General features: G+C 34.5%; 2 protein-coding genes and 1 long non-coding RNA gene across 11 annotated transcripts in view; 2 read left to right on the forward strand and 1 right to left on the reverse strand.

Annotated features, from left to right (window-relative positions):
* Positions 1 to 226: 226 nt before the first annotated feature.
* On the reverse strand, positions 227 to 9,780 carry LOC111513683 (uncharacterized). The gene is made up of 3 exons (XR_002723250.2): positions 9,492 to 9,780; positions 5,929 to 6,104; positions 227 to 432 (listed from the first exon to the last, which is right to left on the reverse strand). It is a non-coding gene; the product is annotated as an uncharacterized lncRNA (long non-coding RNA).
* LOC111513682 (inhibitor of Bruton tyrosine kinase) lies at positions 361 to 10,581 on the forward strand. 3 transcript variants are annotated; one of them, XM_074181067.1, is made up of 11 exons: positions 406 to 551; positions 648 to 990; positions 1,460 to 1,711; positions 2,522 to 2,697; positions 3,897 to 4,261; positions 5,161 to 5,608; positions 6,514 to 7,254; positions 7,705 to 8,181; positions 8,220 to 8,661; positions 10,127 to 10,278; positions 10,354 to 10,581. In XM_074181067.1, exons 2-11 carry the CDS (start codon positions 651 to 653, stop codon positions 10,483 to 10,485), a joined length of 3,525 nt encoding a protein of 1,174 aa, XP_074037168.1. In that variant the 5' UTR covers positions 406 to 551; positions 648 to 650; the 3' UTR covers positions 10,486 to 10,581. The 3 variants fall into 3 exon arrangements, with proteins under 3 accessions (XP_074037167.1, XP_074037166.1, XP_074037168.1); XM_074181066.1 differs by lacking the exons at positions 10,127 to 10,278; positions 10,354 to 10,581 and having other exon boundaries at positions 361 to 440; positions 498 to 551; positions 615 to 990; positions 7,705 to 8,413; XM_074181065.1 differs by lacking the exons at positions 10,127 to 10,278; positions 10,354 to 10,581 and having other exon boundaries at positions 361 to 440; positions 498 to 551; positions 7,705 to 8,413.
* A 5,865-nt stretch (positions 10,582 to 16,446) lies between these two features.
* Positions 16,447 to 18,212, forward strand: part of Ptp36E (Protein tyrosine phosphatase 36E) — a 131,731-nt gene continuing 129,965 nt past the window's right edge. For 6 of the 7 annotated variants that reach the window (XM_074181071.1, XM_074181073.1, XM_074181070.1 and 3 more), the window contains exon 1: positions 16,448 to 16,671. The gene's annotated coding sequence lies outside the window, so the exon portion shown is untranslated. Of the gene's footprint in view, positions 16,672 to 18,212 lie in introns of all 7 variants that reach the window. The other variant, XM_074181075.1, reaches the window with a different exon arrangement.

Raw genomic sequence — 18,212 nt, forward strand, 5'->3', positions numbered from 1 at the left:
GAAAAAACTAAAAATAACTTTCAGTTCAGTACCATCATTTCTGATAATTAAATATGGGCAATGATTTGTTACTTGATATCACACGAACAATTCAGAATCTGGAAAAGGCTTATTGTTGACGTGAAGTCGATTTCAAATACATATGTTTTATGAGAATATTTTATTTTAGCAATGATACATTTTCATGACTGTCAGTGGTAACCTAACCAACTGATAAAAAAATGGGTCCAAAAATAATATTTATTTCAAATGAAAAACTTGTGAAAACAAAACATTCAAAGGTGTATGATATAAAAAGCTTATGTATACAGATAACCAAAGTGTGATTATTTTCAAATGGAAATTTTCAAATTTTTATCTGGCAACTGTGTCATGAAACTGACATTTGGTTTTTGGGACTGTTTTGACGTTTGGCGATTTGAAGTTTTGGAGCTGAAAAAGTAAAAAATGTAAATAATAGAAGATAAACCAATACAGTTTGTTATATATAATTTTAGGTCCAACTGATAATTAATTATTTGTGCCTCAAGCCTGTTGAACCCCATTTTAAGGTATAATTACATAGTAGTATATTTCCAAATGTAAATCCATATAAAATATCCATATGTTACCAGTGTGGGATAACCAAGCAAGCTTCAATATTTCAGGCCATGAGTATCCCAGAAAACAGACCAGATTGTTCGTACCAATGCAGATCTAAGCAACATGGAGATATAATCACAGCTGCGATATCGAAACGGAGCGTATCAAACACTGACCTGTGCTCGTTTCTGAATTTTGTTTGCTGCAGATGCGAATCTGTGGTAGATTCGGCAGGAAGGACAGCCCTACACGTCGCAGCTTCGTGCGGAAGGGTAGAGCTTGTCAGGTGGTTGGTTACTAGTCGACATGCAGATATCAATGCGAAAGATAGAGAATCTGGGTACACTGCCCTGCACAGGAGTGTTTTTTATGGCAAAATCCATGTGGCAGTTGAACTGGTGAAGTTAGGTGAGTTTTTGAAATGTTGTGCAATTCTGGTAATCTGAATGAATATTATTATTATTATTCTAATGAGACTATAGTTACATTTCGAATTACCATAAATTTGTTCCAACTATAAAATAAAATAGTAGGTCTTTGTTTTTGTACTTACTCAGGAAAGGAACCTATTCATCCGTTTATGAGAATCATAAGCCAACGCAATTTCTAACTATAAATATTGTTTCTCTGAGTGAAACAGAAACATAAAACAGGTGTGGCGGTGATTCTATACTTTTTACACAATTAATATTCAGAACTATCAATAACTATTGCTTATAGTATTCATAAATGCTGAAATATAGTAAAATAATTTCTCTGTTGCTTTGTAGATTTTAATATCCTACTAAGTAAATTTAGATGTATGAGGATGAAGCATACACTCAAAGTGTACATTTAGTTTCAATTCTTTCTATCTGCTCTGTTACTTTATTTTTAGGAGCTTCAACTGCAGAGCTGGATTCAGACAGCCTCACTGCCTTAGAACATTCAATGAAAGATGGTTTGAAACCTGAGCTGTCACGGGAAGGGGAACTTTATTCTTGGGGTTCAAATACTAACAACTTACTGGGACCACAACAAGCGAAACAAACCCCTGAACTATTGGATATTTTTCACAAGGAATATCCTGGGGAATATGTTCAAAGCATTTGTATCTCTCAGTTTCATACTGTTATCATCACTAGTTCAGGTAGGTTTAGAATTTTGAGGTTTTTTAGGTTTTAATATTTTGGTTCTCAAAAAATTCGTTGTATTTTATTACTATTTTCAAATTATATTTGTATTTGTAAATACCGTTTATCTAGACACTAATAAATCATGTAATGAAAGAAAGATTCATTTATTAAATACTATAAGTTTACTGAAACTAGGACCAAGTATGATAAATAGGTAAATAATTTCTTATATCTTTCATCTATTGAGAGCACTTTTTCCACACCGGAACAAAAAATAAACAAAGAGTAATCAACATTTGGAATAATAACATAATGAGTTATACTAGAAATAAATTAATGTAATGACCCCAACTCATTATGTTAGGTGATGGTTTATGGCCTTAAGATTGATTTTAAATTTCTTGATGATCTCCTAATGATGCTAACTTGCTTAGCTAAACGCATGTTGAAATACAGTATTTTTGTTCTGGTGTAAAAAAAAATGTTTGCAATAGACTCATTTCACTTCAAATTATATTGATTTATCAATTTTCAATATTTTTCTTGGGAGCTTTCAGAAATAAATATATAGTGGCATAGAGGTTTCATTTAAGGTAAAGCGTTTCTTTCTATATATTATATTCTTGTTTCTCAAAAACAAAACAAAGAAAGACATTTTTAATGTCACTTTGAGCATACATGTATGATTCTGACCGGAGAGTGGTTCTTTGAGGAACTCCATGTTGATGTCTGCTCACTGGATTTTTTTTTCAATTTTTTACCTCCTACATTATATCTTTTTTGCTCTCATAAGATTTTTATTTCTTGAAGTGTTTCTCCTGTAGGTAAAGCCTTATCCTGCGGACATGGTCAAGGTGGACGATTGGGACTTGGAGACGAGAAAGCTGTGGTGTCTCCGCATACCATTAGTTTCAGTAGGAGCCAGAAGGGAGATACTGTGACTTGCCTTCAAGCCAGTATTGCCAGAGATCACAGTATTTTCTTGTGCTCTGATGACAATGTGAGTAATAGAAAAGTAAAGTCACATATGGTAGACCCCATCTTTTAGTTATCAATATTACTGTAGTTTTTTCCCAACACCAAACCGTTATTTCAACACCTCTACACGTGTTTCGATCATCAAGTGATCATCTTCAAGAGGAAGATTGGAGATAAAAACCATCAACATAATTTAATTTTATCATTGATTTTTAATCTAATTAGATACTTAAAAAATTAGGTCAATAAAAGTTGAATGTTGTAGAAATAATAGTGTCAAAAAAATGGTTTAGAAAGGAAATATTTTATAGACTAATTATAATAATTTTTTTTTCATGAACAGTTCAATTAGTGCATAATATCTGTTTAAAATCTGTTTTTCCGTTAATCAGCTGTCGCCCCCATACGAACAACAACTCTCAGAAGTTGAGAAACTTGTACGAGCTAAGGACTAACGAGGTCATACCTTTTAACGTGTGATTCAATATTGTATAAAAAAGGTCAGTTTAATCTATCAATCCTATTAATCTGTCAATTAGCTTATTCCTCTAGATATCTAGATCAAAGCATTCTATAGTAGAGAAAAATTCGGCTGCACTGACTCGTTAGTTGTTACTGAGAGCCTGTGATATTACTTTTGTCAACTTCACTGAAGATGTCCGCCGCAGTAGCAGACGAAACTTTTGGTTCTACAAATTCATTTGAATATGGTTCTACAAGTTCTTTTCTACCACAGCTTATCATCCCGGATTTTGATAGGTTTTTTCTGGGTTTTCAACGTTCCACAATCTAATAAATGAAGAAAGCTGAATCAACAGAGAATCTGCTGAAGTGTAATAAACTGTTAAGGCAGTATATAAGCTTAACGAGCTACTTCAGTGGTTTATATCACTCAGTAACTTTTCGGAAAGGAACTTTTCAGTTCCTTTTTTATTACATCTTAGCAGGTTATGAGTGCATTTTCCAAATAAACTTTACACGAACTTTCAAGACTTAGACATTTCAGGTTATGATTTCCATTTCTACTCAACTTTTCAATTTCTCTCTCAGGACCAGAAGAGTCGGTGAGAAAAATCAGTTCCGAAACTCAAAAATAGTGGTTTAGTTATTGAGTGAACCGTAAAATAAAACAAGCTCGGCCCTAGAACGATAATTCGCGAAACACAATTTACGAAGTCTCGTCCAGTATTGATGAAAGTCCATACCCCCTATTTCTTCCAGATATATACCTGCGGCCTGAACACCTACAATGTCCTCGGTCAGTCGCCTCCTCCTGAGAGGGCTCTCTTCCCGAAACCGATTAAGCACATTTCCAAACAAATACAAGGCGTTTGTGCCGCTCGATACCACTCCGTAGCCTGGGGTCCAGATGGTCTCTACACGTGGGGCCTGAATGCGGGTCAATTGGGTCACACACTCAACGCCAAAAGCAGGGACCGTTTTGTCGTCTCGCCTAGGATAGTAAGCGTCACGAACGACTTCGGTATAAAGATGGTGGAGGCTAGTACCGGGGCTACGGCGGTTTGCACGCAGAAGGGGGACATTTATGTTTTACATGAGTACCTATGTAGGAAGGTTGCTTCGAGGTAAGTGTATGGTTAAGGGAGGTCCTTCGAGCCGGATCGTGTTAGCATCCGGCTCGAAGGACCGAAATGTTCGATTATCCCAGAAAATGTTTCATTTTTTTTTTGAAAAATTGAACTTCACATTTCAAAGAGTTTATTATATTTCTTTTGATATATTTGATCTGTTTTATGTATTGAAGTCAGTTCTCACATTGAAGCTTATAACAACTATTTATATTGCAGTTCTAGATTATCCTAGAGGCGAATTCAGTTAGTCCTGTCTCTACATATATAATTAATATCCTTGAAATCGATAATTTGTCAAAAAATTTTCCTAAAAAAAATTCTTCGCCGGAGTTGAAGATCAAACTGTATTCATGTATACAACTTTAAGATAAGTACTCTCTTAACTAACGAGCTTCGATACTTCAATTTTCTAGCCATACTTTTTTTCTTAACTATCGTTTTTTGCCAACCAAGATGGCTTTTTTATACAAGACATCATTTGGAGCAGAGCTCTTCACGTTTTATTGATAAAAGTTTACACTTTTCCACACCAAAAGTATATTACTTGATATGATTCATCATTTGAGAGTGTGATTTCCAATTCATATGATGAACTGTTTGATACCAACAATAACTGAAGAGCCCGATATCTAGATAATGATTCCGCAAACAAGTAATTCATTCAGGTTTGTTACCAAATGTTTAATTAATTTTCAAAGTCATTAACCTAGCCTAATCTAAGCCCTATAAATGTTCAAGATCAGTAACATTAAGAATATAGAAATTAACGTGTTTTTAGGTTGCCACCAAAAATCTCTAGAATCATCAGCCAGACCCCATATATTTATTTCTGGATTGTTTCAGAACTTCAGTTTTCTTTCTATAGTACCGTAATAAACTTTCCCAATTTATAGACAACTGAACGTAGTGCAGATAAGCATCGTCGGAGGTAAACTCGACTCCACCCAATTAGACAGTGAGCTCTCCAAAGAACACAGCAAGGAACTTAAAGTGGGAGTTCTCACCAACACTGGCAACATACTGTTGTGGCAAGAATCGGACCAACAACTCTGTAGGTGCATCTACAACATCAACAGAGCCATCGTAGTTAAACAGATTTCGTTGAACCTCAACGAACTGTTGTTTGTGTCAGATTTCGGAGAAGCCTTCAAAGGAATCGTTCGGGCTAGGCGGAAGAATACTACGAGCTCATCGTCTAAAAACAGTCAGGACAAGAGTGCATTTCACAAGTTTTTGGACAGAGACGAGTGCGTGAAGGTTTCGTTGGAGAAAGTAGCCAAGATTCACAGGGCGGTTGCCATTCAAAGTGATCTTAAAGGAAAAGATTATTGCGTGATACAGGTGAGTGTATTACAGTGTAAGTATTTTCGCGAGTAGATTAACAAAGGCGTATCTGAATCAGAAAGTGGTGTGGAATCCACTTAGTTTTACTACTTGTTTGATGAAAAGTATTATACTCTATTCGGTAGAGGGGTCCAATCGTTCATTAGAAAGTAATAATGATTTTTTATGTTATTCGAGATGGTTAGAGACTGAGAAACACAACTTGTCGTCATCCCCACCCCGCTGCATCTTCCGCCGTCTCTCAAAAACCGAAACGGGCTATATTTCTACCACAACTAATAGTACAGAAGGTACAAAGCAGCAAAGAAGGGCTCTACCTTGTATTTGCTGCCTTGCTTGCAATTTCAATGGCTACTTCAGCTAAATAGTCAATATTGAATCCCATTGGACCGTTTAAATTTTACGAAAAACTGATTGTAGTAGATATGCTTCCAGTAACGTTGTTGAGATGTATGTTACCTTCAAATTGCACATTTCGAAAAGTTTTCCATTCCTGAAAATAAGAGATGAGGATAAAACTGTGGTCAGCAAAAAAAGTTATACCACAAGTATTTGATAATTTCTTTTCATATATTTCACAGTAAAAATGGCATTAAAAATTTAATAAAAACCACTTGATTGGTAAATATGTTAATTCCTAAAAATTAATTAAAATCTAAGTGTTTTGTACATCAAATTATTATATTCCTATATATTGAATTCAAAGAAAATGACTCCTACGGTGCCATTTTCAAAAGAAATAGTCACTTGTGTTGTTATTGAAAGAATAATTTTATATTGTATCAAATGGATAACAATATGTAAAAAAATCATAACTACCTGATTCAGTGTGGGGCGTTGAACTCTACTGTTGTACCCATATTTCCTCCTCTATTATTGAAAATTCCGTTTTATAATTTCAGGCCCTTCCGTACAGAAGCATCTCATTTCCGGAAATCGCGCGTTCGCATATGAAATCTGACCTAGAAGCGCTCATCGCGGATGTCGACGAAACTGACAACATTCACGACGTCGTTTTCAAGGTCGACAACTGCTATTTCCCAGCTCACAAGTACATTCTATCCAACAACAGCTCGTATTTGGAAAAACTGATGGATGAAAACAATAAAACCATAGTTTTGAACGACGTGAACCCCGACGTGTTCGAGCAGTTCCTCCTTTATGTCTATAAGGGCGAGTGTGAGCTCACTAAGTGCGGTGAGCTCAAGAATGAGCGCCTGCGACGTTTGTGTCCGGTGAAAGAAGAGAAGCCGGACGAAGTGTCGGAAATAGAGAATGTACCTGCAAATATTTCGGCCTACGAGTATTACAACAAGAAGAAAACGGATGACAAAGGAACGAAACTGAAGAATAAAAGCTCGAGGAATCCGGTACGTTTACTGCACGAGCTTGCTAAGAGATTCGAATGCTTAGTCCTACAGAAAACTCTCGCCAGGCTGGACATGGACAAATACTTGATTAGATTGAAGCAAGATGGTTGCGCGGTTCGAGAAAACTTTCCGACGTTCAATAGGTTGAATTTTCCTAATTTGTATGACGTTTTGGTGAAATGCAGGGACAACAAAGAGATCAAGGCTCACAAGTGCATCTTATCTGCGAGGATGGAGTATTTCGCCAATATGTTCTCCTTGCGGTGGGGAGGGGTAAGTTTGATATGGTTCTTTTCACAACATTTTTTCCCAAGATTCACTTGGTAGGAGATGAATGTGTATAAATTACTTCATAATTTTCTTTGTTACTCATTATTTTTCAGATTAAGAAAAGTTGAATACCAAGAAACAGCAAGATTATATTTCAAGATTCCAAAAAATAATAAATCTACCTCATTTTCATCGATATTTCTCGATCTAATGGTATAATAGAACTCAAAATTTCGAGAAAATTTCAAGTCAAAATCTTGATTATTTTGATAGTTAATTTGCATAAGAAAACTTCACGATGGACGGAAAGATATAATTAAAACAATATTATCGGTGATTTTCTCCAAAGCAACCAAGGGTCTTAGTATTACAAATGCCAGGGAGAAAGGCAAATATTCTAGACCAGTGTCTGTGATGCCATATATTCAAAATGCCAATTTCCTTTTCTTCTAGGAGCAGACCACTGAAGTGTCGCTACCGTTCCCAAAAAGCACCGTTGAAGCCCTGCTGGAGTTCCTCTACACAGACTCCTTGTCTACTCTGAGTTCCATCGATACCGATCATCTTTTCAAGATCCTGATCCTGGCCGACCAGCTCTTCGTGACGAGGCTCAAAGATCAGTGTGAACGTCTCCTTTCGGACAACCTCACTTTAAGGAACGTAATTCAGATCCTCGCTTTCGCTCACGTTTACAACGCAGAAAAGCTGAAAGTCTGCTGCATGAAGTTCATGGTGCTGAACATGACGCCCTTGCTCGAATCCAGAGCGTTGGATGAGTTGGAGGAGGAACTTTTGAAGGAGTTGTCAGAGTTTTACTTCCAAGAGAAACGCGAAGTTTGGTGCAGGGTGATCACGCCCTATTCGACAGCGGTACTAGACGAGGTGGTTTTAACTGTGGGAGTGAACTATCCGGTGTCGATGACGGACGAAGTGGAACTAATATCTCCTCCAAAGCCTGTCCAGAAGAGAAAACCCGGTCCCACAAGGTTTCGGAGAAGAACCTTTCTGTCTCCTTTGACAATGACGTTCCTTTGGACAGTATTATTCAATTTCCTGATGAGCCAGAGGCGTTACCGAAAAATAACTCTTTACCTGATTTACCTAGTCGTTTAAAGTCGATAAACCAAGCTAGCGAGATTGTGAAATCCGAAACCATTGAAATTCAGTACACCAAGTTGGGTTCCGACAGGAGTCGTAATTCCATGGAGCTTAGTTTTTCATTCACCGAGTCCTCCAGTTTTCCGGATTTGAATAGTCCTCCGCTTCATTCGAACAGTAGTTTTCAGGCAAAGAGTCCAACGCAAAAGGGTGCATTTAAGCACAAGATGGTAAAGATCTCGCAGAAGGAGAGGAAGAGGTTGTCATCGGGTAGCAATAATGACACTAGTAACGATAGCGCTTCCATAACAGGTAAGTAGGTTACAGAATCGTTCTTTCTATCTTATTTTAACTTTTAGGCCAAATCGGTTGTCTAAGTTATAAGTCGTGATATACTCGATATCAAATATTCAAATTTAACTGCAAATACTACGGTAATAAGTAATACCAAGTAAGCTTTTATTGATAACTTACATTGTGCGAGATAATGAAAATTAGAATTCGTGAAAACAGATGGAAGTTGGGTTGGTTAGTTTCAGGTGAATCTCTCTTCTATTAACTCTACGATAATTAGAAAAAAATCCATATTCTCTAGATGAATAATGCCCATTCTGGCAAAACATTAGAAAATATTGTTTTGGAAGTACAGATGTAATGTACGCTGGTTTTTTGATTTTGGAACTTGTTCAACAGGAATTTTAAATTTATGATGAATACTTTTACATCATCTTACGTAATGTAATTCAGATTTAGATAGATGAAAATGTAAAATGAGACGCCTCTGTTCTATTGACTGTTAGGGAGTCTGAAAAAATATTAATGTTTGTCAAATAGGATATTACAGAAACTGTTAAATGATAAGAAGTGTTTATACAAAATACTATTTGACAAAACACTTTGGGTGTGATCAGATATTACACACTGTTTCAAAATAGAACAAACCGTAAATTTATAAATACTTATATTCTCCTTTAAAATCCTTCCAACTTTTTCAACAAATATGATGTCTTCGTGCCACATACCTCAAATAACATGTTACGAGTACGAGCTTTGTCGACAACCACATCAACTCCCCCTTTTCATGTCTATTTTTAAAACATTGTGAAGTTTGGCTGTCAAAACGAATTGTTTCAGAATCTTACCTGTTGAGCATGGCTGTGAGCTACGTTGAACTGAAGACAGAAGAATAATCCGGAGCATAAAGTGTATAAGAAAACTTATAGTTCAAATGTTTTTTACCACTTTTATTTGTAACTAACGTTGTTAATGCAGTTTCGTCCTATACGGACATTTTCAAACTTACACAATAAACTTTATTGTATACAAATAAAAGTGGTAAAAAACATAGAAAGTTTCATTTCTCTTTTCTTCATTATGATTTCCTACTACGTAGTAATGGCTAGATCCATCAATTTATCAAATGTTGAAAGTTAGAAACCCATAAAATGACGAATTTTCAGCAACACCGCTATAGTTTCTTTTGACGCGATCAATCTCATTTGTAAATTGATTTTTTTTTCTCTGAATAATTTTTCAGCTTTGAAATTATAGTATGATCTATAGTCACTCTGTTTTTAATAAAGTGATATAAACCCATTCAGTTTTTGCTGCACCTCAGAACGATCACGTTGAAAAATAATATAATTTTCTGCTTTTTATCACTGTAACTTCTTATCGGACGTGTTCCAACGCTTTGTAAGAATCATTCTCAAAAGTATATAACTATTCCTAAACATTTCAATCCATGGATTGAATACAGTTTGTACATTTTTTCCAGTCACCCCTAAGAATCCCTGGAAAACCATTCCCGATGCATCTAGTCCAGCAACGTCGACAGAATTAAAACATATAGGAGACATAATATCAGATGAGAAGAAACAAAAGGAGAATCTGGTCAAGCTCACTACAAAATCTCTAGTGTGCACTCAGGTATGTAAGAAGTTGAATGATCTATTTTCAACTAGGCGCCCAACGTGAGGCACGATTAAAGTACCTTTTTTTCAGTTGGAGGATAAGGCGATAGATGATCTGCACAAGTTTTATAATACAGAAAACCTTGAAGATGAAATAATTGTCATTGAACGAGTTAATATCGGTGCCATTGCTAGACCCGTGTGGGTACCAAGAACGAAGTGACTCCGCTTTGTTATGTGATAAAAATTTTAGATTATATATCGACATAAAAATAAGTTTTATGGCTCTGTTTTTTATTAAAGTTTTATTTTGATTTTATTTTGCATTTTTCCTTCCTGATAATGATAGGTCACAAAGTTCAAATCTTTCAAGTTTTATTACTCTTTAAAAAAGATAAATCTTGCTCTCTCTCTCTCGCACATAGTCTTCTAAAGAACGCACATCTAGTGGGCGGGACCATAACGTAATTCAGAAAGCTCTTCCTACATTTGACAAGCTGTACTTGGGTTTTGAAACTTCTGTTTACATTACTGTTGATTTGAGAACTTATTTTATTGAAACATTTTACCCCAATGAAATCAAAAGACCTTTTACAGGTTGATAACCTTGAGAATGGTTCATTCAGTTATTTTACGAGAAGTATAAGTATGTGGATTACACTTTTTTGCAAAGCTAAATTCGTTTGTTAAAGTACATTTCAAGTTGGAATATGTACACACAGGATAGCTTTAAAACTTCAATTTGCTTGAAGCATCCTCGGGGGTAAACCTGAATATAGCTCGCAAGATTTTCTTTAGGGATATAGAGTGAGATGAGGAACCCCAAAAGATCAAACCTTTCTGACGTATTGAATTAACCAGTCCAAAATAGATTAGCCTCAACATCTTTAGTGATACTGTGTCTAATATCTTCTTGGAAATAACATGTGCTCTATTCAAAAATATATACAATGAATACAAGGAATCATACAGACTACTTTTGAATCAATCAAAAAGTGACTATTTCAAAAATATGATTGAAGAAAGTGACAACAAATCGAGAACCACCTGGAATGTGATAAATACCCTCAACAACAAGGCAGGAAATAGCAACCCTGTTTTACCTAATACTCATGGGACGGAGTAAATCTAGCGAATGATTTTAATGTCCATTTTGTAAACTTTGTACCAGCTATCGAGAGTTTTCATAACAGGGAAAATCCTACCCCTAACAAAACAAACCACAACTCGATATTTCTTCATCCAGTGAGTGAAGAAGAAATAAACCAATCCAGCTATAAACTCAAAAATAAAATGAGCCGTGGTATAGACAATGTGCCATCAAAAATTCTATAAAAGTGTATTCCGTCCTTATTACCAGTTCTCTGTCACATTTTTAATGATTGCCTAGTATCTGGTACCTATCCAGATCAAATGAAACTGGCCGTAGTTATCCCCATATATAAAAAAGGTGAACAAAATGACATGAATAATTACAGACCAATAAGTTTGTTAACAGCTTTCTCCAAACTATTTGAAGTTATTATATCAATGAGAATTATGAATTTTTTTGTGGCACATGGTTTGTTCAATGATTTCCAACATGGTTTTCTTAAAGGGAAAAGTACTGAAACAACCTTGTGCAACTTTGTGGATGAAATTCAATATTTAATTGAACAAAACTCTTGTGCCTGTGGCGTCTTCCTGGACCTCAGTAAAGCGTTCGACTGTGTTGATCATTCCATTTTACTACGAAAGCTTTTTAATTACGGAATAAGAGGAAATGCCTTGGATCTCTTGAAATCGTATTTAAGTAACAGGAAGCAAAAAGTATATATTAGGCAACGAAATAATGAATTTTTCTCAGACTTCACTGAAATAGAAAAAGGCGTACCACAGGGAAGTGTACTTGGACCTTTACTATTTATTATATAAATAAATGATTTCTCTGAAATTTACAAAAAATCAAGTACTAAAGTTGTGAGCTATGCAGATTATTCCAATCTCATTGTACCAGTAAACAGGAACCTCAACTTGGAAAAATCCATTTCAAATAGCATTTCTATAGCATCCACATATTTCAATACCAACAAGTTATTGTTAAACACATCTTAAACACACTGCATTTTTTTAACTGTTCAAATGAATATTTCTATTCCGGAGTATTTTCAGCTCAGTAGTGAAAGACTAGATATTTCAACGAGTACAAAACTGTTAGGAATTTATACAGATGATAAACTGAATTATGAGGTACATATTGACTATCTTGCAAAAAAACTAGCAAATAAGTGTTATGCAATTCAACTGTTGAGACGTCACTTGCCAATCGATGCAATGAAAACGGCATATTATGGTACTGTTTATCCTCTGCTGAAATATGGAATATTAGTATGGGAAGGGAGTACACAACTGGAACGTATTTTCATAATGCAGAAACGTATATTGAAAACAATGTTCAATATGAATTACACAGATAATTGTCGTAGTACCTTCAATGGTAACAAAATGCTTATCGTATATGTTATATATACGATATATATATATATATATATATATATATATATATATATATATATATATATATATATAATGTACTTTTTTGTTTGTGTACTTTTTGTAAACGAAAACAAATCGAATTTTGAAGATGACAAATATAGACATGAGTATTCCACCCGACAGAAATCCAATTATATTGTTTCTAAACATAGATTGAAAAACACAGAGTATGGGCCGCATTACGCATCAATTAAATTCTACAACCATTTACCCTTGATCATCAAAGAAGATCGGACAAAACAAATTTTAAAAAAACGTGTTTTTGATCTGTTGTGTGACATTGAGCTATATCCATTACAAGAATTCATGGACAAATAACCATTTTCAGTCTGTATCAAATTTAAGCTTCCTAGTAACTTCAGTATTACATTCTACTCATCAATCTTTATCTGTGATATTTACTTATTTGTTTCTGTCATTTTAATATACTTATTGTATTTAACTATACCACGTGCTTTTATTTATATTAATATTAACTGACATTTGTATTGTTAATGTAATCATTTTTATGACTTGAGTTTTATCATTTGTTTAAATTGAAAGCTTCAATAAATCTATCTATGTATTCTGAACATACCTACTGTTGCGATATGAGGATTCCATGTTAACTCTATATTCAGAACTACTCCTAGTAACTTCAAAGTGGGAAAAACAATAACCACCAATTAAGAAACCGTGTTTTTATTTCTGTCACTATAAAACAATGACCAATTGCTCGAAATTTTTTTTCACAAGTAAACTGGGATACTTACGGTAATGAATTTAGCTCTTTACTATTATTAAACACTTTAGTTGGTCGCAGTACGTATCATAATTAAACAAGGTACTCACAGCTTGTTAAATCTAGGAAGATACTTGAGAATTCTCTATCTTTCTCTCTCGCTCTCATAGTTTTCTAACGAACGCACATCTAGTAGGCGGGACCATAACGGAATTAAGAAAGCTCTTCTTACATTTGACAATCTGTACTTCAATTAGTTCTTCTGTTAATAGAAAATCCTTTTATACATATTTTCTGATTTATACTTTTCGGTTTCAAGGCGTGAAAATCAGTTTTATGAATGAGATATATTGATATCAAATATTATAAGAAGGAATATGTATAGGAAATAAACAATTTGCTTCATATAAATGTTAGTACCTACATAATACAAATATGTCACAAAACTTTTATTTTTCGAATGAAAAATTCATTTTTTTATCGATCCATGTGAGATATAACATATTACAATACAGGTTTTCCTACTGAAGAGCAATCATTTTTTAGTTTTCCATTAGTTTCCGATTGATATTGAGACCCTTTATATCTATCAAAACATTTTCAGATGGTCAATGGACGTTTCAAATTAATAATGATTTCCATCGGCTATCACAGTGCATGAATGGGAATGAAAGGTAACCGTTTATTACTGATATTGACAGTAATCTGTCCGGATGAGGGTTCGCCCCTATAAACATATTCACTCACAATAAACAGTCCGACCTTTGAATAATTCATTGAGTCAAATTCTTAGCTAGTGATGATTGTACTGTCTGGGGATTCATTCATCAATAACAATAGAAATAAGAATTGAAAACAGAGCTATATAAGTAACTAATAATCAGAAAAAAGATTGGGTGTATCCCTGTCGAATGTGAACATTTTTTGAAAAACATTGTTTTGTGAAATTTTTCTTTTTGAACATATCTTTTTTACAGGCACATAGAAGAATAGTGATAGCCAGTGGTATAAACGTTTCGATTCGTAAACAAAAAATGTTATTTGTGGTAAATGAAGGATTCAACTCGTAGCACAATTTAATCCTTTCTTCTATTGTCAACATTCAACTATAACATGGAAGAATCTCTATTTTCATCATTATGTTAATGAATGATTTTCATTCTCCATCAAGTTGAGAAAATATTATTTTGGCACATTTTTCTCATTTTTTCCAAAAGCATAGCATTTCCAAATATATAGGTAGAAGGTATTGATTCTAGCAAGTCTGATTTTATGTAACTAATTTTTGTGAAAGTAAACAATTTATTAGTTTGAAATTGCTGAATCATTTGAAATCATTGTATAGCAGAGCTAATAAATGATTACTGGATCAGAAGTAAAATAACATTTTATTTTGCTTTCACACCAAACCTCAAATAAATATAAAAACTATAATTTTTATTTACGAGTAGACTACAAAAAACGAAATAAGATTGATGAAAACCAGATAAAGATCGAGTTGCTCGTTTAGGGGTATATATTTTACTGGTTTTTAATTTCCATGGCTTCCAACAAATTCATTTTTTCACTTTACTACGTATGTGTAGGATTTTGAGGTTATCTTTACTTTTCTTGTGTTTCGATTTTTGAAAATGCTCATACATTGTGGATTTTTTGTCCAAACAGACGGGTTCACGGAGCCTTACGTCAAAATTTCTACCGGTTTGGCCTGTTCTAAAGCAGAGTTCAAGAAAAAAATTAGTAGGTGTTTTATAAGGAATTTACTATGAAAAAGACATGCCATATGGTGAGTGCGAATATTATTCAACCAGTTTACTTTGTCATTTTCTTATTGAATAACCAGCGACACGACTTTTTTTGCCAGTACAGTTTTTTTATCATAATATTCCATCAGCTTGTTCATGAAGAAGGTTTGTTACGTGAAGGGCATGCTTTTTACGATTTAAAGGATGGGAGTTTCGCCCTTTCATAATTCCAAAACATTCGAGAGTATTCGGAAGCATTCCAAAACATTCACTGGAATATTTGGGAATAGTCTGGAACATTCGGGAAAAACCTGAAACATCCCAGATGATTGTGTGATGACGGAGGTAGTTATATATATATATATATATATATATATATATATATATATATATATATATATATATATATATATATATATATATATGTTTTTTAAATAGTCCAGAGAGTTCGAGAGTATTCTAGAACATTTCACTATATTCCAGAATATCCCGGATCATTCTGGAATGTTCGAAAATAGTCTGGAACGTTTGGAAAAACCATGAAACATCCCAGATTATTCTTGACTGATCAGAGGAGTTACATGGTGCAGTATAAAGGTTTTCCATAATTGTAAAACAGTCTCCATCATTCTGGAATGTTGTAGAATGTTTCGTAATAGCTTGGAACTTTCGGGAACATTTCGGAACATCCCGGGTGATTGCGGAACATTTCAAAGCAGTCTCGAATGCTTAAGAATGTTCTGGAACCTTCCGGACCACTCGAAATCCCCTCTATTAGTGAGGCTACAGAATGGTAGGGGTATGTAAAGCAATATCCGTTGATCTATTATAATTAAAAGTTTATACTTTAACAACAACACAATGTCATATCAACTCCTTCCCAATTAGTAACTAATAATGCTCGTTCATAAAACCAAAAAAATGGAGGTTGCAGTTTTGTGAAACGATGAAAATGTCACAAAGTGTATCAAATACATTTCATTTCTTGGACACCCACCAGAAAATCATTCAGAGGCATAAATTGGGCGTTTCTGAGTGGGAAAAACAAAAAATCATAAAAAAGTATTCCACTTGTTTCGACATGACTCCCACAGGTATCTGCCCTGCCTAACAGCGATCGCCCTGTAGACGAGCGAACCCAGGATTTCCCAATATAAACCGGAGAGTACTCGAACAGCTGATCTGGCTCGGAGCCTGGCGACGCTCTCGACGCTAGTGCGAGCGTCGCGACGGGCTCGGAAGGATATCCGACGACGTGCGTTTCACATTTGTTTTTCACGCCCGCAGCACGTGGATCTAACGGGGGTGTGATTTGTATCCTGAGAACGGTTTTCTCGATACAGTGGATGAAAGTATTGTTTTGGGAAGGAGCTACAAGTGGTGGTCCCTGAGGAAGGATAAAAAAACGGTAACGTTTTGAATTTTTCTGTGTGAAAAACGTATAAAAAATAAGACATATTGATAATAATAATGATAATATATAATGATAATATAATAATGATAATATAATATTTTCCAGTAGACAAATTATTTGTATAGGAATCGTTATAAAAAATTAGCGTCTAATCAATTACACTTCAAACATAAATACAATTTTCAAGCACATACAACAGATGACACAAACTGCTTTAAGAATAGTTTAGGAAATACAAAATTGTAAAAATGATCAAAATCTGATGAATTCCTTGATATTATGAAAATTGTGGCCCAATAAAAAGTTTTTTGATTTATTTGATAAAAAAGGTGGATAGCTATGGTTTCTTTCACTGCTGCAGGTAATTAATTTGAACAACTTAAGCCCAAGGTAAGAAGATGAGTTAGCCGTCAGATTACTTTGTTACTGTGAACATAAACACACATCTCAAAGATGACAATATCTGTGAGAGTCAGAATTTTATGAGAATTCAGTAGGGATCACACGATGTTCTTTGATCAACCTCCGATGTGACTCGCACAATCAGTTTCTGAGCAATAAATACATTGGGGTTTGTGTAGAGCAACGCCAAAGGCATATGCCATACCTTATTCCAGATTCTATATGAGCCCGGTAATAGTTAATTAATTTGTCAATAGTTAATATTGATCCAAGGTTCAGCATCAAATAAGAGAAGTCAGTATGTCACAATGACTTTTTCAGTTAATACAAGTGAGCCCTAGACATTTACAAATCTTAACCTGAAAGACTGTGTTATTATTCACAGAGATTTCTATATCAGAGTAGTTTTTTGGTCAGTGGCAGAATCGTAGAGTGAGAGTTTCCTCTATGTTTGAATTATTGATATACCTATTATATTTCTCCTTTAAGAGATTGTCATCCTTATCCGAAATTGAGCCAGATATGTCGTCTGCATATACGATGCACGTAGTGTCAACAATTGTACTATTCATGTTATTGCGATATAGTTTAACCAGTATGGGTTCAAAAATATACATTTGGAGTATACCAATATGTGAAATGTTTGTATCATAAATGAATTTTACAAAAATGCAACACGTGTTTCGCCATACAATGGCTTCTTCGGGCGTGTCTTCACTAACTAATTCTACATATTCAATACTAAATACACCTTATTCTACAATTACCTACATTTTAAGTACCCGATTTTTACCTAAGTTTGTAATGAATTAAATTACCTGGGCTTATGTCTCAGTTTTCACATTTGAAAACATATTTAGTAACGGGGAGCTATTCAATTCTAATTGATCATTTAGTGAATTTCCTGAACTCTTCTCTTCTAAATGTAACACACCGTATTCATGATTGAACTCATGTCCTTCTACTAAAAGGTGGTTCGCAAATGTCGAACTGGCTTTTCTATATAAAACTACTTCTATGCTCTTTAATCCTTTGGCGAAAATATTCTCCCTGCTTAGCCAATATACAGTTTTGGACAAGAGCCACAAGTCAGCTTACCTATATACTCCTGAATATTACTGGAGTTTTTTCCC

This window comes from Leptinotarsa decemlineata, unplaced genomic scaffold, assembly GCF_025532065.1.
Source record: "Leptinotarsa decemlineata unplaced genomic scaffold, Ldec_3_MD MMD2_tig00026307_RagTag_RagTag, whole genome shotgun sequence".
NCBI lineage: Eukaryota > Metazoa > Arthropoda > Insecta > Coleoptera > Chrysomelidae > Leptinotarsa > Leptinotarsa decemlineata.

What these genes read in the sequence shown, in the direction of transcription:
- LOC111513682 (XM_074181067.1), top strand. Translation starts at nt 651, where the DNA reads ATGAGTATCCCAGAAAACAGACCAGATTGTTCGTACCAATGCAGATCT. An exon ending in TCTCCTTGCGGTGGGGAGGG is followed by an intron (nt 7,255 to 7,704) that starts GTAAGTTTGATA and finishes CTTTTCTTCTAG; the next exon opens with GAGCAGACCACTGAAGTGTC. An exon ending in CGGTGTCGATGACGGACGAA is followed by an intron (nt 8,182 to 8,219) that starts GTGGAACTAATA and finishes TGTCCAGAAGAG; the next exon opens with AAAACCCGGTCCCACAAGGT.